The 25,795-nt window shown below is 36.3% G+C and overlaps 1 protein-coding gene across 2 annotated transcripts in view; it reads left to right on the top strand.

The window, feature by feature from the left end:
- The window catches only part of GLRB (glycine receptor beta), a 51,494-nt gene that overhangs the window by 5,140 nt on the left and 20,559 nt on the right, over window positions 1–25,795 (top strand). For both annotated transcript variants that reach the window (XM_080590527.1, XM_080590528.1), the window contains exons 3-7: window positions 7,214–7,320; window positions 9,890–9,957; window positions 17,799–18,028; window positions 20,730–20,812; window positions 22,961–23,101. In XM_080590527.1, the coding sequence (XP_080446653.1) occupies window positions 7,214–7,320; window positions 9,890–9,957; window positions 17,799–18,028; window positions 20,730–20,812; window positions 22,961–23,101 (629 nt within the window). The remainder of the gene's footprint in view (window positions 1–7,213; window positions 7,321–9,889; window positions 9,958–17,798; window positions 18,029–20,729; window positions 20,813–22,960; window positions 23,102–25,795) is intronic.

Here is a 25,795-nt window from a genome sequence, read left to right as displayed (position 1 = left end):
TTAAGAAGCTACTCCATTTTAGTCATGGTGAGCGCTGACGTTGAGGATAAAATACACAGACAGACATGTTTGGGATGGAAGATGTGGTCAAAACAGATTTTGTCTAATGCTATTACTTTTCCCTAGCGTAACTTCCTCATAATTCCTCATAATACCTGTTTCTGGTAAACATGTTGGACACGCAGCTGTGACTTTTTCTAAGAGCACTGCTGAAAGAATGTTTTTCCTTTTGTTATGTCATAATAAATACTTCAGTTATTTTACAGTGTTCCAGCTGCTGCTGTTATCCCACGGTCCTTGGCAACCAAGAAAATTCTCTCCTCAAAGCCACTTGCAAGATCTCAAGATAGACAAATTAACTTATAAGGAAAGGCAAGTTTGCTATGACTGTTAGAGAAAGCAAAGAGATGTGTGTGTCAAATAGCAGCTAACAAAATCAGTTACAACTGTGCTCACAATCCCAACTATCCCTGTTAATTACAGTTTTAGTATGACTCGGCTGTTCACCTGCACACTGTTAATTGCCGATGATCCTACAGGGAGCCTAATGCTGAGAGTATGGCACTGATCACTGAATCCCATTCCTTTCTCTTGATCTCAAGACTCCTTTTAAATAGCATCCCTCCCCACTGGTGTGCGTTTTCCCACATGGAGATTTATGTACACGTAGATGATTAAATAAATACTGTATGATATCTACAGAGACTTTTTTTTACCCGCAGAGCAGGAGCACAAATCGTGTTTTGGCTTGTGTTCAATAAAGCATATCAGCTACTTCAGAAACTGTGAAATGGCCCTTGAAGCCCTCCAGAAAACATGGCTTGTGCCATCTGCCAGGGCAGAAGTTTAGAAAGGTCACAAATGCCAAGGTTCAATAAACAGCTTATTTTTAAAAATAACAACAAAAGACAGTGGAACTGGAGAAAAAGCCTTTGATGTGTTCAAAGCATAGAATTGTATGAAAGTCTCTCCTATACATTTCTCTTGCTTAACTGCTGGCTTCTGCCAAGCTTTTCCCATAAAGACTAAAACAAGTTCAAAGTCTTATGTCTTGGATCCTCTCCACCTTCCTGTGGACAAGGACTGTTTTTCTCCCCACATGTCTGGGTATACATGGCCTCTCTATCTGTAGTATGTGATCATCCCCCAAATGTAAATGGTGGGAAAGTGGAATTGACTCTGGTGTCATTCCCGTCTTGTAGAAGACATTGTTGATAGTTTGTGAACATCTTCACTTGTAGGTGTGATGGTAGGGTTGATTTACTTTGTGGGGGAAGATGGAAGAAAGTTGAAACAACAGCCTGAATTTAGTTGTGGAGGCAGTTGTATTTCAAAGTCATTCTGAAGATAAAGATGTTGCAGAGCTCAGGTCTGGTTCCTGTAAAAATTCTTTTGCCCCATAGCGACAGCAATTGGTCAATGGTTTAATTATTCCGTAGTATGTAACTCTTATGGAAAGCCATGATCTCAGACAGACAGGGCCACATTCCAGGAGGTCTGGGAATTTGTATTCAGAGTGGATAAGCATGCTGGGGAGTAAAAGATAAAGCTGTATAAGCAAAACTTAAGTTATCATGTAAAACAGTAATTAACTATGGTAAGTTGGTTCTCTTTCAGTAATTCTTCCTCTCAAGTGAGCAGTGTTTACTCCATTCTGAACACTGTAGTGATGAGACAATACAACTGTGCAGAAGAGTTACAGACTTGAGCACTCTAATTCATGTATAGCCTTCAGACTGAGAAGAAATGTGGATCAGCAGGTTAAATTCCATCCCCGGAACCTAAGTGCGAGGAAAACCGTAAGACTACATGTTGTTCCCAGCACCACTGAATGGGTCTTTGAAAGAAAAATTCCTAAAATGTCTCTCCATTTATGCTTTCTAACCAAGATGGTGCTCTTATCAAGATCTATGTCTTGTTCGTCTCAGTATTTATTTAGAAAAGAGATAGGGACATGGGGACCGAGGTGGACAAATGTCTGTAGTTCTGCTTAAACATCTGGATGCTGATCATATATCATGCATGCTTGTGGTGCCAGAGCACAGCAGAACGGCATTTCTGCGCAAAGGTCACTTGGGTGGTGACTTCAGTAGGACACAGAGGTCCCTAAGCAGGGAGCAAACAAGCACCATTAGCTTGTCGTGAGCAGTTCGAGTCGGGCTGGATGAAGTACTGTACTAACCTGGTTCTGTGGGTTTTGGGGCTGTAGCCTCTGGTGGGCAGATGAATCGTCTTGCTTTCTCAAGCTTACAGAAAAACAACAAGGCACTTCAGAATGCTGTTTAAACACTCCTCAACATGTCCAATCCTGGAAATGTTGAATGCGAAACTAAAGCTGAACTTAGAGGGTTCTGATAGTCAAGGACTGAAGTAGTGGCCCTAGCTGAACTATTCACACCACCCAGCTACAGGAATCTTGCTGACATGCCCATTGGGACCCATTCTGTTTGGGCTTTCTACCATAGCAGATGAAAGAGGAGTTATTTTATTCAGTCTGCCCCAGCAGGGTTTATGTTTTGTATTGCACTGTGAAAGAACCTTTCTCTTTGTTCACCATACTGGATTACTTCCAAATTCAGGGACTGAAGTTGCATACCTAAATTTAAGTGTTTAGCTGTCAACTGCATTTTGTGAGCATGCATAAAAAGTTATTGAGATTTCTGTACTTTTAATGTAATTTGAATGACATCGCTTTGCATTGGAGGCATCATAATTACTCTCCCTAGTAATAGAGATTTCAGGTGCTACAGTTTGAAAATGTTGCTGTTAAGCATGCTTGAGATCATAGAGATCGCTCGGAGGAATTATATAGTATCTCTTTGATTTGTGTTAACCTGTTTTTATGCTTTGAGTTACTGCACTCAGAAAATCAAATGCCTGCAAATCAGAACACTGATAGGTTGTATCAAGGAAGTAGTGCATGCAGTGTGTGGCAAGGTGACATGTACTGTGTTTCCCAAAACTTATTCTTATCATTCCTTGATATCTACCGTCATGTTATGTGACTAAAATGTCAGTTCCCATCACATAAATTAGATAAACTGTACTAAAACCTGTTGTTTCAGCATTACGTAGGACATTTTGCTGGAGATAACAGTGTGAGTTGGAATATATATTTTTATCTGTCAGACAGTAATCTATGCAAAGGCAAAGCTTGACACTAGGTTATCCAAGCTGTGAGCTCTAAGTAAATGCTGACAATAGAAAAAGCATGCAGCATGATTGTTTGGATTGCAGTGTATTATAAGATGGGATGTGAATTAGCTTGCCTCTGATAAGTGCCTGTTTTTTTCCTGATTGCCATGCCATAAGTAAAAAATATATTAATGTTCTTTTCTAAAATGAGAGATTCTTCAGCATAATGGGATCTTAAGAACAGGGATCAGGGCAATAGGTGAATTAAAACAACAGCAGTGAAGGTTCCTATCCCCATTTGTGTAGAATAAATGTTGTTGATATTCCTTTTTCCAGCCATCTTCCTGTGGCACTGTCTGCGATAAGGACTCCTTGTAACTTCAGTGAGCTCTGGGAGACTAGGTGTCATGATAACCCAACAGAGAGAGACATAATGTCTTCTGACACATTTGCTTGACACAAATGTAAAGAAGTTATTATATCAGTTTCAACCAAGAGTATGCCTCTTGTTTGCATGCGTATCTACTTACCAAAACTTCTCGATTTTGATTAAGGAATTATGAAGATAATTATCTATTGACATCAATTTAAAATGTTAATCATGTTCTTCAACGGCTGTAATAAAATGTGTGCGGCTGCAGTGGAAGAAAGACGAGACGGACACCTCCCTGTGTATCTCATGCAATGCAGTACTTAAAGTCATTCTTTTATTTGTCAGTGATACCAGAAGTAGACTGGAGAGAGGCCAGTCATATCCCACTGAGATGTCGTGCTGACAGACTAAGTGTATTTTGTTTTCTTTCTGGCTTTAGAGAGCACTGTTCATAAAGTGAGAACACTGATTGCTTTCTCCTTTCTTGCAGAAAAGGAGAAGACATTGTGCTTTGCTTTATTTAATTCCCGCCCCCCCCCCCCCCAAAAAAAAAAAGTGTGGTTTAGGCAAAATTTTGATAAGGCAATTTCTAGCTTTACTATTACTTTCTTTTAAATTCCTTTTATAACAACTGTGAGACTTCAGTTGCATTACCCTTCGCTTGTTATGTACTGTGTCTTGACTAGAACTGATAAATTACTTTGAAAAACGTTGCTACATTGCGACATTTCCATTTCCTAATGCTTTCCAGCAGCTACACGTGCATTCCTTGCAGGTTGAAGTAAATGTATTAAAATTACTACATGTGCTGTAACTAGTGGAAATTTAAGGGGAACCTTTGGCTCGTTATCAGCTTCTCATATGGAAATTCTAGGTCAGATAAGGAAAGGTGGTAAGTAACTTTTCAGTTGGTGTGAGTGGTGGTGTGTGGGAATCAGCCTTTAGAAAACTGAAGTACTGCATCTCTTGGGAAGGAAGGTCTGAGCTCAAATTCTTTTCCTCTAGCGTAGCCTACACATCAATTCAAAGCTCACTGTTCCAGAATGGCCAGTTAGGCAGGGGTGGTCGTGGCTTTAGATGAGTATCTCCATGGCTTGAATCATCTCAGCCAGTTACTCCATGCGCCCAGCCCACCCTGTTCAGTGTTTAGTTATTCTGCTAATCTATCACTCTGAAAGTGGCATAATGTCTGAGCTTAGCAGAAGCTATGCATATGATTTATTGATTTCCAAGTGAAATTTTGATCAGCAGGGTTCTCTGAAGGAAATCCAATCCTTGCGAAGATGTTTAGTAGCACGAGTGCTACTCGATGGTAGTTCAATGACAGCATACTGTGAAGGACTGCAGTGAAAATATACCCTGTACTCAGCAAAGCCTTTTTCCATTCCACCACTTCGTTCAAAGTCACCGTTAAAAAACTGGTGATTACTGACTCCGGGCTTCTTCTCCTAGCTCAAAGTAGCCAATGCTGTTGTGCTTCACTTGGTTCCTAAAGTGAGGAAAAATGTGTGCACATGACACAACTTCAAAACACTACCCAAGGACTTGCAGTAAATGTGATCATGATGCTCTTTACCAGAAAGCAGTGCTGCCACGTTTCTTCTTCACATCACTGGCTTCCCCCACTGCAGTAAATGTCCATTGTGTGACCTCTGAGCGAACAACCTGAGCACACATTTGTATTAACATCCTTCTGCAGTGCAACACAGACCTCACAAAATTACAGCTTTATTCCTTTTACTTAAAGAGACAAATAAACCTGTCAGAATGTCAGCTGTGTTTGGCTTTCTATCACTGTTTAATGCTCATTTTTTTAATTTTTTTTTGATTTGTTTGCAAATACATTCTGCAAGCATTTGTATTTAATTTTTGTGTCCATGTTGTCCCACGTGGTTCAGATCATCACTATTTAATGACTATTGCCATTATTACTATTTAATGAAATTCTTTGAACAATCCATAAGAGAAATATAAAACAAATTGGGTTTTAAGTTTGTTCATTAGTTGTTGTTTGGTTTTGTTTTGACACTGCAAACTGAAAACAAACCTCAAAGTGTCAGAAGTAAATCAGCTCTTTTATGTACTTAATGCTTCAAATCTGAGTCAAATATAAAAAGCCTAGGAAAATTATTGGAAGGTGAATTTATCAATTATTTATCAATTATTTATCAATTATTTATCAATTATTTATCAAATAATTTATCAATTATTTGAAGAAATTAGAAACCCTCTTGGTATTTAATTTCTCTAATATTAAATTAGCAGAGTTTTATTGTACACAGTAAGGACATACTAGTGGAAGTTAAGATATGTTGCAAAAAGGAAAAAGTTCCTTGTTTTAGTGTTTTAGTAATTAATTAATTATTTTTTTTTTTTTTCCCAGTAGTCAATAAGAATGATGCTGAACAGAAGCTACTGGAAATAGATATCTTAAAGTCAGGAGGCTTTTTATAAAAAAAATATAAAATAAAATAAAAATGGCCAAAAGCCTTTTGGAGAGTTAATATTATCTTCAATAAATGTTTGAATAATGCAGAAGTCCCAGAGGACATGAAGGAAAGTGAAGGATGAGATGAAAACTAACAGTGAGCCAAAACGCTATAAAGAATCACCCATAGGTCTGTCAAGCTGACATTGATATGAGATATGAGAAACAATAATGCAAAAAAGAATTAAGCAGGGTGAGCAGGGTAGTAGAGACAACAACAGCTGATACTAGTTAAGGAAAATATTTAGAAAATTAACTGGATCATTTTTTAAAAATAAATTCGTACATTTGCCTGCCGGAGGCAATAGTGTTGATGTATATGACATGCCTCTGTAGGGTGTTTGTCTTATTTTTACATGGCATCCTGATTATTAAATTACAAAGACAAAGGGTTAGCAGAGTAGTCAGAAAATGGAGGGAAAAGTGAATATGAGACAAAGTTCAAAACTGGAAATCATCACTGAACAGGTTCTACAGACAGCATAGAAATTCATTTACAGGACATCACCAGCCCGCCAGGTGCTTAAAGTGCGTGGGGTGGGGACCGTGCACCCTTTCTCTTGCTTTTTATTCCTCTCACTTGCATGTTACTCTTGTAGCCACATTCACCCGTCACAGGTTCTTTTTGATTTTCATGATGGCTTTAATTTAACACCCAAGACAATGACAGCAAGGTAAATGGAGATAGTTAAAAGTGCCCTGAAAAAACAGAGTGCAAGGCCTTGTTTTCCATAACAAACTTCCAGTTAGTACTTACCAATGAGACTACGCAAGGGCTGCAGCTTGTTGGACTAGCTGTCACTGGCATCTGAAGGCAAGAGGCTGCCAAAAGGCACTGCGTGTTTTGTCACCTAAGAAGTGGCTGTCAATTTTCTTGTATTCCTAATCTGACAGTCCCTAAAAATAGTTAAGCTGGCTGTTTTCTCCTAATGAAGAAATCATGTCCCTCTGGATATGTATTAAGAGGGAAGGGAGCAATTAGTGAACTTCTTACTTATTTTACAAGATTTATTTTATTATCTATTGACCTTATCGAGTTTACAGTTAGAGTATGTAGGAGAACTGTCAGGTTTGTTACAGCTTCTTGAGAAATACTAAAACATCACAAAGAAAGACTATCCAGTATGGAACTTGAAAATGTTTGTTTGTGAAATGACTTAACTTTAAGCATGTAGTTGTTTCTCTCTAAATAGTAACGAATACACTTCTTTTTACAGCCAGCAATCAGCTGAAGACCTTGCAAGGGTACCTGCTAATTCTACAAGTAATATCTTGAATAGGCTATTGCTCAGTTATGACCCCAGGATAAGACCAAATTTCAAAGGTTTGTCAGATATTTCTGCCTTTTTATTTTATCTTTGGGATTTAACTTCTGCTCTTTTCACACATAGAAAGTTTATATAAAGATGATATTCACAGCCTATGTTTCTTTTTAAGAATGATGGAAATTTCCCTACAATGTGAAACTATAGGAGACATTTACCCTTTTGAGCTGAAATATATCGGGACGTCATGATCATAATAGTGTCTGATGCTTTTGTTATTATTATGCTTGCATTTTTATAAAAGATTTTTTAAAAGTTGAATTAGGTTTTGTAGAGCAAGTTTTTAAAATATCTTTTTATCCCTACATTTTAATTTGGCTTTAGTAGTATCTCTGCTTTACAGTATTTTAAAACACTAAACTTCTCTATAAAGATCCTTTAAGATGACTTTGTAAAATTTGGGATCAGCAGTATCACTGCTGGAAGTCATATGGAACATATCTTTAAAGCTGTGTTAATAATACAGCTTACATATATGGGATTTCAAATAGGTAATGACTTTAAACACATTCTGTGATTTTGAAATACCTTTCTTGTAGGCAACTGTTGTAGGAATCTTCCATGTAGGCAAATGTGATATCCTTTCATGTACAAAAAAGACTGGAATACGTATGCTCTGGAAAACCTCTAGTAATTGTAGAGCTGTGAATTACACTTACCAGGAGTTACATTATTTCCCTGCTTGAAAAAGACATAGAAAATTTATTACATTACAGACACTGCAGTTTACATAAATCAGTTCTTTCTTTTTAAAACTTATATTTAGTTATACATATGTTAAGAGATATTGTAACACACGTATCAATATACTGAGATTTTGCAAAATCTATAATCTTTGTTGTGCTTTTGAAGAAACCAGTTTCAGATGCTCTATTTAACTGAGTCTTATAAATTCATTAAACTCAGTTCTCAGCAAGTTTCTTGCTTCTTTCTTATTCTTCGTAGAATCATATTTTATTTCAGCACTGAATATTGTCACAAAAAATAAACGTCCAGCCTCTGTTCTACCTGTTCTTCAGCATGATAAACTTGTTATAGCAAAGTGTATTGCAGATTGATTTATATTTTTGATATCCCTGCTGTCAGTCTGTTAAGAATCAAGACTGAAGAAAAAGGGAGGAGATGTAATGCTGGCTCACAGGGAGCTGGAAAAAAAAAAACAACATTTTCTGACAAGTGGTTTGCCCATGTTGAAACGTTCCTCACACATGACTGATTTTCTTGGACTGCACTTCCTATTTAGATCTGATAGAGACAGAACACTCCTGGCTACCAGTGGCACAGTGGGTGTACCGTCACAAACATCAGGAACTAAATGATGTATTATGTTTATTGCATAACCGAAAGAACTACACTTCACTGACCTGATTTAATGAAACAAACAGGTTCACTTTTTCAGTAAAATTCACTTTTTTCAAGTGAAATTTTATTGTAGCCATTTTCTGGTAAACAAAAAGAATTTACAGAGTTTGAGTTTTTGTTTAATGTACTCTGAAATACCGTGTGTACACAAGCAAACTATTAAATAAGACATATATTACTTGGTGTTTTCTCTATCAGAATCGTCTTCTTACATTTTTATATCTCATTTACTGCTGAAGATAGGAAGAATTCCACTGGGTTAAGTACTTGTAACAGTGTAAATGAGATTGGATGCATGCATCTAGTGTGTGTACTGACACTCTCAACACACAGGTGCTAAATAAAACTAGTGGACCATAATTAGTTCTCAAAACCATCAGGCCACTTCCCTCTGCTTCATGATAACCCGCTGTTAACACCAGATAAATGACTGCCTATCAGTTCCCATGGGGTGACAGAGGGCACATGTAGCAGCTGTCACACCATCCCTCTTGAGCTACAGGAATCCTGGCTGTGGAAAAGAGGAAAAAATCCAGTCCATCTTGATATCTTCACAGCTGCTGGCTTCTCAAAATTTTTCTTGGCAAACTGGTAATCATTGTAAAATGGAACAGCTTTCTGACTCTCTCTTGCTTGGTAGCTGGGAAAGCTGCATGAAACAATTTTTATCTCCCCATATACACACTTGTGCATTTATGCACTTGACTTGTGCAAAGAAGTATCCTCTTACAATGTAAGTAAATGTGTCGCCATAAATCATGTACAGGTAATTTAGGATGATAGATCATCATCATGACTTTGGCAGTTAAATGTGTTTGCCGCTAGAAATGTGAATTGCTTCTATTCATTGTAATGTGTGTAAAAGTAATACTGGATGGTGCATTCTGTGATAGCTGAAAATCATGGAATTTGAAAATGATTCAAATTTATGGGCTATGAAATGCTTTAAGCTTAGCACTCTAGACTAAGATTTTTTTTATGTTTCCTTATCACTAGGATGAAAATAGTTCTCATGATTTCCATTAACTTTCAGTGGCAACAGATTAACCATAGCTTTTGAAAACAGTGTGTGTATATTAATTTGAAAATATAAAGCTGTGAAAAATATTCTTATTGTGATAGCAGTACAAAGAAGCCTCAAATGAAGGATAGTGTGCCTTTACTGGATTGTGCAGCTGACTAGAAATCTCTCCTTTTTTTTTAAAGGAATTCCAGTCGATGTTGCAGTAAACATCTTCATTAACAGCTTTGGGTCAATTCAAGAGACAACTATGGTAAGACTGAAATGAAATGAATGGAGCACACATGCAGATTTTCTTATTAAATTAAATTTCAGGGTGAGGATTATGAACTATAAAGTATAAATGATTGTTTTGACTGTGCGGACTGAGAAGTGAGTTAATTGGGCTAGTGATAGACTGACTGTGCTTTATGCTGTAAATGTAAACCTGTTAATCTATTTCACTCACAGATTGCCATAGCTTTTAGAATCTGATGAACATAAAAGGAAATCTGTGGTTTCTAAGATGCAAGAAATGAACTTTTTTCCATACTTTGTTCAAAGGAAGAACACATTTGGAAAGTATGCCTGACAGTTAATAAATAGGTTGCTCTGTGGATTAATAAAGGAAGTACTTGGACTGTAGATGAGAAGGAAAAGAACATGCATAAGTTTCGAGCATATAGGTAGGTTCTATGTTGGTCTGAGAATTGGAGTAAATCATAGAGGACTACAAGGAGAAGGAATAAAGGAGCAGACCATCAATGACTATGCTCTTCCTCCTGTTTATTTGCTTTATGAGAAAAGATAAACTGAGGACTGAAGCTTCTAAAATAGTTTTCTCAGTTCAAAGTATCTCAACATGCCAATAACAGCACCAAATAATCCACATTGCACTTTTCACTTGTTGTTGTTGTTGTTATATAAAGTAGAATCAATTTCAAAATAAAAAGTAATTCCAGCAAAGCGCTTTCCAGTATTCTTGGACTTGAAGATCTTTCTACAATGATATTTCCAATACATGCTGTCAAAAATATTGCAAAATATACATTCAGTTATTGAAGATGTTATGACCCGATCAGGGTTTTTCTTTGGGGTAAAAAAGATGGGAGTGCACCATGTCTTGCTAATATGTGGGAAGCCACAGCCAGGGTGTGTACTGAGACCTGGGAGTCCTGAGGCACTTCCAGACCATCCAGTGTAGAAACAGCTGCAGTGATCTGCTGTGTCCAGAGCATTGAGAAAGTTCCCCAAATCAGGCTGCTTTTTTAATGCTGTGGTTAAGGCAGCATTCCTAGTCCCAATGGCAGGGAAGCAATAAGCCATAATATGGCTAATAAATAATAAACCACCTCTTGTTGCACATGGAAGTAAATACCCGCTTAAAATTCAGAACCAGGGTGCATGATACCCTAAGGATGTTTCACTGAGACTGCAGAGTTGCTTAAATTTATATACATGCAATGGCTGAAGTAGCTTTTGAGCAGCTTGGACAGAAATTTCTGTTTCTTTGCTAGGAGGGAATAAAGGATTTAGATTTGATTGCAAATGATAGCAAGTCAGCTAATGGCATTAGCAGGAAGTGATATTAAAACAAAGAATGTAAGTTTGCTGAAGATACTTTGAGATTTATTTCCTGAAAACAAAAAGGGGACTGAAGTTTAAAGGAGCAGGGAGGAAGAGCAGGAAAGTAGGAGTGAGATACATGTCTAAGATGGCAGGTATATTAGGCCAGATGGCCGTTTCAAGTTTTTTAAATTTATTGCATGCTTTAAAAAGTGACTTTTACAGAGGCCTTTTTACAATTCACCCACATCCAAATAGTAACAAAACATGAACGTAAGGGGTGTGCCTCCACCCCCAAAACTAAGCATCTTCTCCACTGCAATGCATGTATGTCTGCCTGTGAATTCCTGTCTAGTTGCTCACATATTTACTAGGATGTTCAGTAAGATAAGTCATGCTCTCCTTCATATTTCAGAGCTTCAGACACCAACCTTGATTTAATTTATGTTTTTATTTAGATTTCTATGTCCAGCCCATCATTGTGATATCTAAGAATGTTAATGCGAAGCCTGATTTTCTTCCCGGTTCCCTTCATGTGTCAGAGGACATTGTCAGAGGCATTGACAAAAGAATTAGTTGATTTGTTCTTACATATATCACTTGGGAAGCCTTTCCTCCTGCAGTATAGGGTCCTATGGACGTACAGGAATTGTTGCTTTCTTGGGCATAGGCTGGTACTTGTCTTCATATGGTCTGGATAATGCACCAGACAGCAACAAGTCCCTCAGTCTTGGAGACAACTGGTACCTCCATAATCACAGAAAAAGTGTTTCCTGGAGCTGAGAAATCAGTTCTCTGAAGGACCAGTGGAGCCTCCTGAATTCAGAAAGGAGAGATATTTGCACACAGTAATAGGACTGCTGAAAAAGATTCCTCAGTGCTGGAGAAGAAAGTAGCTGCCTGCCTTTCTACTGTGTCGGGCATTAGTGTGAGTCATGAGGAATACTGATTTCTTGACTGGCTCTCTAAAATTAACAGCAGCTACTAAACTGGTTGAAGTAATATCATTACTGATACAAAAAGCTGTGAAATAATACATTTGTAAGTGTTCAGTGAATGATGTATTGTGATTTTTGGCTCTGTAGCCAATTCTGTCTGCACTAGCTAAATTAATAGTTTTTTTGCAAAAGTCTGCATGGGGGTAAAACATCCTGTTTGACCAAGCTAAAGACATGTTCTGCACCATATCAGTATTCCTTTTGTTGGGTGATTGAAGGGTGGGGAAAAATAACCATGAGTGCCAGGTGGTTGGAAATGAGGTGGTGGTGGTGGTGGAGGACCCAACAAACAAATGGGTGCAGTGCCTGTTACAAAAGGCCATTAGGTATGCAGATTTCCTTTCAGTTCAGGAGGCTGTTAAAGAAGTGCAGAAGGAGATACCTTCAGTAAGGTCTAAGATGACCCACTCTCAGACCTCTCTCTGAAATAGCCAACTCTGTCCATGGAATTAATGTCTGGAACCTCTAACCAGTAAAGAGGCCCCTGCAGTGTTCCTTGTCGTCATATCGTGGTGGCTGGTTCTGATGGTTCCTCTCATGTTTCAGGAATCCCACAAAGCTTAACATACATGGCCTCTCTGAAAAATACAGTAACCAGTGATTCAGTCTTTTCACCAACTGTAGCCAGGCCAAAAATCCCAAATGACATGTATTCATAAATAGCATGTATTAGAAAACCTTCAAGAGTGTCATTAAACTTATATAAATGCTGAAGACTGGGGGCTCTTTGCAGATATTAAGAGAAAATACGTTGAACAATAAGAACTTGGTGCAACTGATCTTTGACACAAGGACCAGCATTTTTTTCTTAGCTTCATATTTCCCTTTTTTACCTCATGTAACAATAATATGTCTCCATCATCTGGGTTTGATGAGTACGGCAGACATGGAGAGAAAGGCTCATTCTGCTAAAGATTACATGTTTAGACAGGTTGCACAATCTGTTCCAGCTGAAAACAAGGCAATCATTGGATGAAAGCCAGTATATTAAAGCAGAGACAGAGCAGGAGGCAGAGGTGGGTGCTGATTTACTCATTCAGGGTTAAAACGGGAAATAAAAGTGTGGCCAGACTGAGGGCAAGGAAGGCCAGAAAAAGTCTTACTGGGACCAGACCTCTGCAGCCTGTCCTCTGTGGGCATGAGTTGTCCGGCAGTAGATCAAACTGATTGTCATTATCAACATCCTTTGACTGGCTAATGACAGGGGAAATAATTTTAATTATTAATGTCACATTCCCTGTTCTGCTGTTTTAATGAGGATCAATTATTTTTTTCCTTCTGTCCTTCTAGTCCTAGAACTATTTGTGTTCTTAGCTATGCAGTTGGCTCATCATCAACAAGAAAGAGTAGAGATGACCTCTTGCTGAGGTAGAGTCCACTTAGTTTTAAGAGAGAAGGGAATTTCTCTGCAGAAAAGCATCAACAGGTTTGAATCAAGATTAGTGGAGGCATAGCATTGATCCTATGCCCAGAAGTCTATATTGCTTTATTCAAACTCCTGTGACGAAACTGAAGGGGAAATACTTGCTCCATGTCTAGCAAAAGTAGGGTTCGTGTTGTATTGTTGAGTACTAGAGATAATTGCAACCTTTTCATACATGCATCAAACAGGTTAACTGGTAAAAATGAAAAGAAAAGAAAAAAAAAAAGTTAACTTGAGTGAATAAGAATTTGTACAGCTAAAATGGAGGAAAGCTTCCAGTAAGCTCCCTTCATCTGACCTCATGTAACTTGTTTCCTTCTAGCTCTTTGGAGTACTTGTCTGGGATCCCCATTCTAACTCTGCTTCTGATTTTGCAGATTTGTGGAAAAATACAGTGATTATGCCACACTTAGAAACTGTTACAGACCAGTCAGGGATTCCTAGGGATAGATCCTTTGTGTTATAAATATCCATGAGGCTATAATATTTTAGCTGTACTAATGATCTGTCTCTTTGTCTACAGAGGCTGTCCTCAAGGTTTGTATTTGCACTGTAACCTTTCTTCTCAGACTCAAATGGCAAAACACCACTTCCTTCTCCTTTACTTTAAAACCTTTTTATTTGTTTATTTATTTTAGTATTCATGTGCTTAAAATAAATTTCAGTTTTCTTCTTTTAGTTTAAAAAATGCTGGTTTCTACTTTACTGCTCTGTTAAAAGAGAGTACTCTACTCCTGCTCGGTTAAAAGAGACTGCTTTTATGCTTCCTTTCTTTGTATCATTGTAGTTGATATAGAAAAAGCTTTTCATGATCTAGTGTTGCTCCAGTTCGCAGAGAGAGAAGTGCTGGCTATGCCTAGCTTCTGGCCTGAGGAGTATTTCTGGCCATATGCCCACTGTGTAGGTTACATTTGAAATATTTCCTAGAAGGCCTCCCCTTTCAACCTCCCTGAAAACAACTTTCCTTCTGTTGGGAGTTTCACGGCAAAACAAAGCCCCGTAGAACACTTTAGTGATTCTCTTTACCTCCCAGATCCTCCTCACTCCAATGGTGACTCTTTTTTCACTCTAGTTTCAGGCTTTGTAATTGTTATGTGACTCCGTTCTATTGTAAAATGTTGATCATTCTGCAATATTCAAAGAACATCTGTAAAATGTATAGGAGGAGAAAGACCACGTGTCTTATGCAGACCATTTCTTCAGCATACATTGAGCCCAGTTGCAGTGCATATTCTGAATCTGAAATTCTGTTTCCCAAGGTTTAGAGGTTTAGTTGCAGGTTTGTTCCAAAATGGATTATACCAGATCACAGCCTAAACTGCTGCCATATGCTGTAATGGTTTGTATTCTGCTAAAAAGAAGCCCTTCTGCACATTATTGTCTGTAGCACCAGTTTTGTCTCTTGACATCTCTTTCCTTCTCTGAACATTTTCTGTATTGCCTCAAGTATGGGGTCAACTTCCTTTCTGAGTACAGTGTCACAGTTTTCTAGTCATTTAGGTAGATCTGAACCTACCTATTTTAGGGGGAATTCTCTTCCATTGACTCCAATGGGAATAGAATCAAGTTCTTAAACTGTCGCTACAACCCATTATTTGGTATACTTAAGATCATTTGTAATAGAACAAGGAAAGAAGTAAAGTACCACCTACCTGATCTTATTGCCAATTCTTATTTTGACAGTGCATTCTGATTTTCAGTGATTTAAACACCTTCTTCTGAATTAGGGACCGACCACAGCCTCCTTTCCCCAATCCCCTGAGCTGCTCGGGAAGAGGAGGGAAGGGGGAAGGTGTTTTTAGTTTGCTTTCAGTTTCTTACTGTTGTAGTCCACTAGTGATAGGTAATAAATTTAATTAATCTCCCTACACTGAGTCTGTTTTCCCTGTCACGATGGTTGTTGAGTGATCTCCCTGTCCTTATCTCAGCCTTTGACCCCTTTCCATCATATTTTGTCCCCCTTTCCCTTTGAGGAGGGGGAGTGAGAGAGCGGTTGCGGTGGAGCTCAGATGCCCAGCAGGGTAAAACCACCACAATGTGTAAGCTGAAGGCAAGTGTTGGATAGTGCTTATCATTTGCCTGTGGCCGTGGGAATGTTTTTTATTTTTTTTAAAATGATGGTAATGCACTTGTTTATGGGAAAATTGATTTTCATATTATGCTTATGAATGTGACCAGTATGTAGTATTTATTTCATATGTTTGAAAATAATTGTTTTTACAGAGACAAGAAGTCCATCTGGAATGGGAACTTCAGAAACAAGCAAATAATTTTTTGATTATCTATATATAATTGAAAAGTTGCGCTCTGAGATAATGACCTGAATTCCCTCATATTCTGAAGTTTCTTTATGAAAGCCTTCCAGTACTAAGTCACTTTATATCATCCGTTATTTTATACTGCTTCTTTACTTTGACAGGATGATATAGGCCTTTGTATAAAGAAAAATCAGACTACATATATTTTCGTTTCAAAAACAGACTGCTAAAGAGTAACATTTCTCTCAGAACTATGCATGTTAGTAAATGTTGCCTCAGATCTGTGTGCTTAAGTCTTGGTCCTTTGATTCTCATTACAATGCAGTGGGAAAACACATTACACAGCTTAGTATAGTAGTGTAGTAAAGAAATACCTGGGCTGATCTGACTGGTGAACTGGACATGGGAAGGTGGGCCCAGTGTTCCAATTAACAGGATAAATCAGTAGGGTAAACTATTCTACATGAGGTCTTAACCAAATGAACTCCATCCTGTTGGAGCGAGCATGAGTCTCTAAATGTGGCACTTGCTTTGGACTGTAAATATATGCATTATAGTAAGTACTATAGAAGAGAACTTACACTGTATCAACACTAAAATGTGTTAAGACACTAACTTGTACAGCATGCCTTTATAAAATTAGTTTACCATGTTGAATACATTGATAAATCAAAAATATGTCAAGAACCTTCACAGATACCCGGCGTTTTAATATAATTGTAAAACAGTAGCAGTCCGTGTCTCAGGTTGCTTAGTGCCTAATAGATAATTATAAAAAAATAAACAAAACACAGCATAGAATATGAATAGAAAGACCAGAGATAGAATTACCCTAAATATAGAATGTTATTTTTGTCTTACTTTGTTTAACAATACCTTTATTTATTTATTTATTTATTGGTATGTGATCTGCCTAGTTTACATTTACATAAACAAGAAGCATTGGCTTAAATGTAAATGTGAAAAACAAAAAGACTTACATGTAAGACTGAAAAATCATAACTGACATACTGGGTCAGATTTTTCCTTTGAATGCACACAGCTTTCACTGAGGACAGAACGCATGTGGGTATCGTTTTGCCCTGAGACCCATGCTACTCCAATTCCCAAAGGCAAAATTTGGTTCTCATTGAACGTGGCTCTACTACTGTCCATACTTGAGTAAAACTCCTGCTGAATTCAGAGGAGAATTTCCTCTATATAAAATCTTGATTTTGTCTTGATTTTTGAGACCTTTTCTGCACATGCTTTCCTTACATGCTACCTAAGGACTTAGCTGTATGCTGTCATCAGTTTTCCTACAAAAATAGCCCCAAATCAATATTACAGGTCCAGAGGATGTATCTCCGTGTGTAGTTTAAAATCTGCTATCTACCTGGTCGGTTTTCTGCTTTTATAGATTGGCACATTGCCATCAGTGTGTCACTTAACTGACTGTAGAATAAACTGGAATTTACACTTACAAGATGTGTTGATAGAAGTGATGCTGTGCCTGCAGCTGCAGTAATTCAGTGTAGTCAAGCTATGGCTCCCTCTGCATTGCTGCCTGCTTTTATTTATATGCCTATGTAACTGGGCTACTATCAGAGGGGATGCAAAAAGCATCCTGGGTGGACAACTTGGTCCTTTTAAAAAAAAAGAAGTTATTGTATTCAAAGCATAAGACATAATCTACCTTTTTGTAGTAAATTCCATTAAAATTGACACTTATTAATGCTGCTTGAATAGTGATTACTATCTATGTGATAGAAAAATCAGGGCATAAATTGTTTTTCTTTAGTGAATCTGATATAATGGTCTTCTTTCTTAATTTTTTTTTGGGGGGGTTAGATTTTTGGCTGGTCTAATACTTACGTATTCTTCTCGTCAGGATTATAGAGTCAACATCTTTTTAAGACAGAAGTGGAATGACCCTAGACTCAAACTGCCCAATGATTGGAGGGGTTCGGACACACTGACAGTGGACCCAACGATGTTTAAGTGTCTTTGGAAGCCAGACTTGTTCTTTGCAAATGAAAAAAATGCTAACTTCCATGATGTCACTCAAGAAAATATCCTTCTCTTTATATTTCGGGATGGAGATGTACTAGTCAGCATGAGGTATTTTATTGAAATATTTTTACTCTTTTTTTTTAGTGAATTGATGGCTTTATATGAAATACATACACTGTTAGATGAGTAACACAATACAGTTTTTAGCTAATATTTAAATATATATGGCAATTTTCAAATAATGATCCACTAAATGAAATGTAAGAAAATAAACCAGATGGAATTTCAAAGCATGTCAATTGATAGCACAGCAAGTGCTAAAAGTTTGAAATGTGTGTACATTCATCTATCATGTTAAAATAACACACACTCAGTAAACTAGTATTAATAACCAAATTTAAACTCTGTTGATAATTGCCAAGATTCCTGGAAGCATAATGAAATGGATGAGATCTCTGAAGTAAAGCCTTCAGCAAAGCAACGTAATTTTCTCACCACTTGAATTTCTACATCAACTAATGAAAACGATGGTTACTTACTAATGATATAAGGAAAGGCAGATATTACAAAATTTGAATTATAAATGTTTTGTAGCAAAAGTACTAGGACATAATCCATATTAAGGTCTGTGCCTTAGTGGATATAGATTTTTCAGAGGGCCCAAAAATATTTAATTTAATTGCAATTAATGCATACTTTTTTGTGGTTTTATTTGTCAGTGTACACTATGCCATAAAAACAGTCATTCATTGAAAACAACAAATTGAATTGATTTCCCAAATTCACTGCTACTTTACCACTTAGAGGGAACATCTGAAATTATGGTAGCATGAGTTCTTTATTTCCAGAGCAAAAGTGGCTACAAAAAAGAAAGAAAGTGGAAAGAGTCTGGTGTGATTTTTTTCCCATTCCAAATCCAAGGATGAGAAAACTCAATCTCAAGACTTTTGCAGACAGCAATCAGAAAAGGAAATAAATTGGGCAACGGAAGCATTTCATTTGGCTCACTCCAAAGGTCCTGGTTCTGATTTCAATTGTTTATGTTGCAGTTTTGGAAGCCTGTTGAAATCCTTATTTCAAAAATGGAGAATCACTTTCAGCTACAAAAATAATTTCCCATTTGAAAGAGCAAAAGTTAAGTGAAGTGGTGAAATTTATTTCAAACGTTTTTCCAAATTGGAGCTATTTATAAATGAGTTTATTTCAGTGAATGTGTTTGGTTAGTGGATTGTAAATATTCAGTGAATACTAATAGAAGTGTTTCTGATGGAAAAATATTTCTCCTTAAACTTCCATATACCAAAATCAAATTCAGTATAGTTTGAAAATAATGTCTAGCTCTACAAATGTTCTGTTGATTTTAGTAATACAATGTGTTCATAAATGATACTGATGAAGGTAGGATTAATTTTTTGGCATACTTATGTTTGGTAGCATGCTACTAAAATTACCATTTTTAAAAATTTATATTGCTATGCCTTGACTTTTTAGTTTACAGAAATATTATCACATATAAATGAAAGAATCTCCAGTTATCAAAATACATGTGAGAGAATGTTCTTGCCTGCATAAATAACACGGAGTTAGGAAACTGAATGTAGGAATAAGCAGTCAGTGTTCACATGGAGGAAAGTAAGTAGTGGACTCCCGCAGAAAAATCTGTTTTGCTGTTCCACGTAAATCACTTGGAAAAAGGTGAACAGTGAATTGGTGAGCGCTTGTGATGGTGCCAAGTTATGCAGAATAGTAAGGAAAGAGACAACAGGGAGAATTACAGAGAAACCTAATGTCTAAGCAACAAAGTAAGAGATGAAATTCAATGTAAATAACTAAGAAATTATGCATGTAGGGAAAAAATATTCTAACTTTATATATAAACTGGTGGGTTTTGAGGATTATCACTCAGGAATAATTTTTTTGGGTAATAATGGTTAGTTCTCTGACAATGTCAGCTAACTGCTCAGTACTAGCTGAGGAAGTGCTGGGGATTCTAGGATGTTGAAAGATATGGAACAGCATCCTTTATAAGGAACAGCTAATCAAAGCAGATCTTTCCACACCAGCAAAAACAGTAATTAAGGTGGTTGTATAGTGGTCTTGAATAGCACAGAAAGAGTAGATGGATGTTGATTATTCATCTTTTTTTTTGGAGTAAAAGAATTGTGAGACAGGGTCAAGATAGATGAAAGGAGATCATTAGAGTGTGCAGGATAGTGCGTTCCTAGCTGCAGGATGCTATGTATGATTAAAGTGTACATGGAATCCAGAAAGCAATTGGAAGCAAGCAGCTTCTGGAAGGACAAAAGTCTGTCGAGCTCTCTTAAATACTGAAGCATCACTTCTGGTTTAGGAAGTCCTTGAGGCACAGCTTTAAGAAGGCTGTTGGGGAAATGTCATTTCCTGATTGCTCTAGTCTCATATTCTTTCTCAGGAGTTTGCTACTAGCCACTACTGGAGATGGGTTTCTGTTCTGTATGGACCTTTGGTTTGCTTATTCTTAAAAATTATGTCTTCTGCCATCTATTATTAGTCCTATAATTTGTGAAATACCATATGTTTAACACTTTATATAAATTTGTATTATCAGACTACTAGAGATACTTAAATTTCTGGTAGAGACATTTAAATTGCAGACTACTACTTAAAATTTTTGTTCATTTTTTCTACTATTTTAGAAGCTGAAAGTCAAACATCTAAGGTGTGTTCTTTTTTGTTTGTTTGTTTTGTTTTGTTTTGTTTTTTTCTTCTTGCAGTCTGCTACTTGCACGGCAGCTCACCCTGTTTTTAAATTCCATTTCTGTATTTTCAGATTGTCGATTACTCTGTCATGCCCTTTGGACTTGACCTTGTTTCCTATGGATACACAGCGCTGCAAGATGCAATTGGAAAGCTGTATGTAAATCAGTTTCTGCATAAAAACAGTTGTCTTCTAGGCATGCCTGAGAATCAAACCAAAATGATCAATTCGGTATTGTTTGTGTCAATGTTTTATAATGAATCTTGAAATTAACATTCACTGATTCCTACCAACATATATTTTCCTATAAAAATGTTTCTTCCAGTTATGGCACCATGCACTTGTTTAGCTTTTGCTATCAAACACTATGACAACTGATTAGTATTACAAAAATGTATACACTAAATTTAATAAAATGGAAACTCAAATCATTTGGAATAAAGAATACACAGTTTTAACTTACACAACCCGTGCTTCTGTGTACATTGAAAGGGTCCAATTTATCCCCTTGCATGGATGATGAACAGTATTACTTGAATCTCCTGGGAAACACCAAGGTTAATCAAAGCTGAGCAGGGCATCCTGGTGGGGACCAGGGTAATAATAATGATATCAGAGTTCTACCATTTAGTTTTTAATTGCTAGCATTTACCCTTAGAATTGCAATGTGTCCATAGTATTATGTTTTGCCCATCTCTGATATGTATATACATTAGCTGAAGTAAACTCTTATAGTAAACTCAAATCAACTTGTGGTTGACCTAGAATTAGTAATATCAATGGAAGTTAGTTCAAACTTAGTCATCTTTGTAATCAACTTTATTTAATCAACTTTACTCTCTCTCTCCATGCTGTGTTAGTTTTTAAATTTGGGAGGAGGAATGGATTTTCTGCTCATTTGCAAAGACTTTATGCACTAAACTTTCTTCTATCTTTTTACTTCATTGTCTAAAGTAAGAATTGTACCCATGACCCACAGTCTCCCTTCGAGTTCCAACGGCGGGTCTGCTTCCTCTGTTAGCCACTGGCAGTTTTATTCCACTAAAATATTTTAAAATCACATTTTTTCCTGGTTGTTAGATTTCCGAAACAAAAGAGGCTGCCAGTTTTTACCAAACAGTTTCCTGTATCTGTAGTTATGATCACTAATTCTGCACATTCCCTATAGACAAGATTTTCACTATCCAGTAATTGTATTATAAAAGACCTTAGTGTGTTTTTGATTTGCTGCATGTTGTAAAGAGGTGAAACTGATTGTATGAATCAAACATTAGAACAAGTGATTTTTTTTTATGTTACTTTCAGCATGGAGCTTTGAGATATGATTTTATTTATTAAGTTATTGTTGATCTTAGAGAAGTTGGATTATGGACAGTTTAACTTTTTAAATGACAGCTATTTTTCAAAGATAAAAAACATCTGTCCAATGCCTCCAGAACAAGAATGGTTCCTTAAACATTTCTCAGAGTCTTTGAATTGTGAACCACTACATCCCAACTTAGTCTTTTTTACATTTCCCCATCTCTGTTCCCATTTAACTCACACTATCTCTGTATTCAGTTAATCCTTAATAAACAGAAGATAGCAGAAAAACAACATGTAAAATCATGATTATGGCTGCATATTTAGTTAATACTGCTTTATGTTTGAATATTATAAGCCTAACTTTCACTGCCTCTCACTTAGTGGTGTTGTATAAAGCATGGTTTAGGCACTCAAATGTATGTGGAGGTCTGTCCATATTCAGGAGATCATGAAGGCACAGAGGCACTGAATTGATTTCAGTAGGGTTATGCATCTACTTAAATTCCTGGTTATGCATTTCCTAAATGTCAGTGCTTTCATCAGTCAGGGCCTTTAATGTTAACAACTAAGCAGAAAAGTTGTTTTACACAAAAGCCAAGATTCATCACAGTAATTAGGTGCATTGTTACATTTTGTTGAAGTTCCTAGGACTTATGAGTGTTGTTGAAGTTCAGTATATTTTTCATGCTTTGCTGAAGTAGAGTGTGAATGAATATGCAGACTTCAAAGCTGTGGATTGCTTTATTTGTTTGGACAGTGAGCGCTGTCATGAACACCTCTTAGTCAGTGTAATATTGCTGATAACATAATACTCCACCTGTCAACTACTAATTTAGATCTACATAAAAATTCCATTGTATATTATTTCATGTTTTGTCTAATTTTTTGAACAGGAAGCAGAAAGAAAAAGTGAAAGAAATAATGGTACATACATGCTAGATTTTAATGCTGAAAACTCTGATTAAGATGGTCTTTATTATTTCATTTTGTTCTTGCAGTTGGTTACACGACTGATGACTTACGTTTCATCTGGCAGTCTGGAGATCCTGTACAGTTAGAAAAAATTGCTCTGCCTCAGTTTGATATTAAAAAGGAGGATATTGAATATGGTAACTGTACCAAGTATTATAAAGGCACAGGTAGGTAATCAAATTGATTTCCTTGGTAAAAACTTTAAGCTTCCTTCAATTACTGTTTATGGGTAATGATTAATACCCATAAACATGGATATTACCCATAAACATGGGTTCATGACTTACATTTTATGGGAGGAAATAGATTACTTGTAACTTACCAGTAGTTCATGTCATAGTAACAATCACATATAGTAATTACTGCAAACAAATTCAAATACAGAAATGTCTAGGTTAAAGATGAAATTAAATGTTTGTATTGGTTTTGCTTACCTTTTCTGATCTTTCCATCACCATTTTGTTTCTATAGTCCTGATACCTTTTTATGCTTGTAATATCGAACCTTTCTTATAGACATTCCATGTGGAATTATGTGATATGCAGCAAATTAGGATAATTTTGGTTTTCTGGTCAAACTTTTGTTCAAAAAGTGGACAGCATTAGAGTATAACTTCAAAAGCTTCCCCCTGCAGGTTCTTCCTTTCTCTAAGTGTTCTTGAAAGTGTGTCACTATAGAAAGCTGTTTGCAGTCTAAATACAGAGCTATTTGATCTATATTTATTTAGTCCTGTGGTTGTTTTCTGAGAGTAGGTACAAATTTCTACAATGGTTTCTGTGTTCTGGTTTTAATGATTAATCGTTTCTACCTTGATTGACTCCTGCTTATAATTATATCCAAATTGCTCACATACTGTGGCAAACACAAGACTTCCCATAGTACCTGAAGTCAGCAGGATGTATTTTAGTCAGTGCTGTTGCATCATGTGCACAAATCTCCCATTAAAACTCTACAAAGATGGCTGTGGTGCTGAAGCATATTTGCAAGTTTCTTGCTGACTATTCAGCTGCAGTTGAGGGTCTATTACTTGCAGTTGTTCTTGAGAGATCTCAGGTAACATTCATAGATCTCGCAGTTAAGGAATTTAGTTTGAAAAAGATAATTAATATTTATTTCATTTTTTTAACTGCAAAATGAGTGAGATTTTAGCCTACTAACTACGAAATTCAGTGTCTCGGGTATTTACATTTATAAATAGTATGAAATTATCTCTTCTCAGGAAAATGCTGCATTGGGGAAAGCACAACCAATTACTAAAAGTTGTTGGTGTTCAAATCTAAGTCTAGAAATGGTAGACGTTTACTTAGGAGTGAGAAAAATAATTTATTCTTAAATAAATAATGATTTTACTGAAAAAAATAGGCTACAAAATTATGGAAAATTAAATGGATCAATCTTCCGGTTCCCAAATAATATTCATAAACATGGGAAAATTGGATGCAATGCAAAGAGACTTGCATTTTATTTGAGGGAAAAAGGGAATATTTACTCCACATTGCTATCTTGTAACTGTGTTGTCGAATTTAGCATAATCATTTTATGTTTTGTCCTAAATCTGAAGTTAAATATCTAAAAAATCTTTGGATAGTTTAGGCATTTTTAGGATTTTTAGTACCTTAAAGAAAAATGTAAGAATTAATCACTGCACACTTTACAGTTAAACTGGAAAGAAAACTAGCATTGCTCTTTCAAGTTTCAACACCTTGTGGTCACAAGGTAAAATGATATTGTACAAAGTGCTCAGCACAATAGTCACATTGTTGTGTGTGCATGTGATTTGAACATTAAAGAAAGAACATTAGAGAACCATCAGAGTTGGTGAAATGACAGTGTTACATTTAAGAAAGTTTTCATAATTCTTTTGTTGCTAATCCTTTTTGTTTAAAACTGGAGATTATCCATGTTAATCTTATAATCAAGACTGGAATTAACATGTCATTAATGCAATTTGAACATTTTGGTTAGCTGAAGTATTTCAACGGCTATTTTCAGGATTCAGTAACTGTTTGATTTACTTTAAATTCTTATATTGAAAGCATTTCAAAGAGCAGTTTTTGCACACACAATTAAAATTAACTCAGTTAAGGATTTTATCAGGTAATCAAGAGGCAGTGTTGCATGTACAAGCAAGTTTTCAAAATTACAGCTTATGCAGCAGATTCTTGCCAGCTGCAAAGAACTTAATCTTTTCCACCCATTTATGTCAACTGATGCTTTATAATACCTGCCTAAGTAGAAAGAGGGTCAGCAAATTCGGTGTGACTTTTTATGGCAATAAATTGAATATTTAAGTTTGTAAATTGCATATTCTTTGTTTACCAAAATGTATGACAGATCCAAAAAGGTCCACAGAAACTGAATGGTGAAGGCAATGGATATTCTCTGCCTAATGGAGGGTGATGCAATGCTATGCAGAATGCATTTCTGGCACAAAGCAAAGAAATAACTATTTTAAAGGTCATCCCGTTTGAATGTAAATCAAACCAATACCTAGAAACTATTCAGAAATTATACAGATAGAATTTGCCAGACTACAGATCATTGACTAAGATAGAATGAACTGTAAAATACCATATAGTTTCTTCAACACAGCAAGAGTATATTTCTGTAATGTTTTATCATTTTGTTTTTTAATTATTGCAGTTTCTAACAATATTTTAAGGTGACTTATCATTTGAGGATACTTAGTTGATAAAAGATAGAAGGTAAATAAATACATTTTTGACAGATTCTACATTTTAAATTAGGTGTGCACAAACTTTTTATTTACAGATATATACTGACTTGGGTTTTCATATTGTTGTAGTGTAACATCAAAATGCCTTTTCTTTGTGATGCAATAGTTTGTGATGTTTTTGCAA

The sequence above is a fragment of the Anser brachyrhynchus genome (assembly GCF_964034855.1).
Source record: "Anser brachyrhynchus genome assembly, chromosome: 4".
Taxonomy (NCBI): domain Eukaryota; kingdom Metazoa; phylum Chordata; class Aves; order Anseriformes; family Anatidae; genus Anser; species Anser brachyrhynchus.
This window is presented reverse-complemented; position numbering and strand designations above follow the sequence as displayed.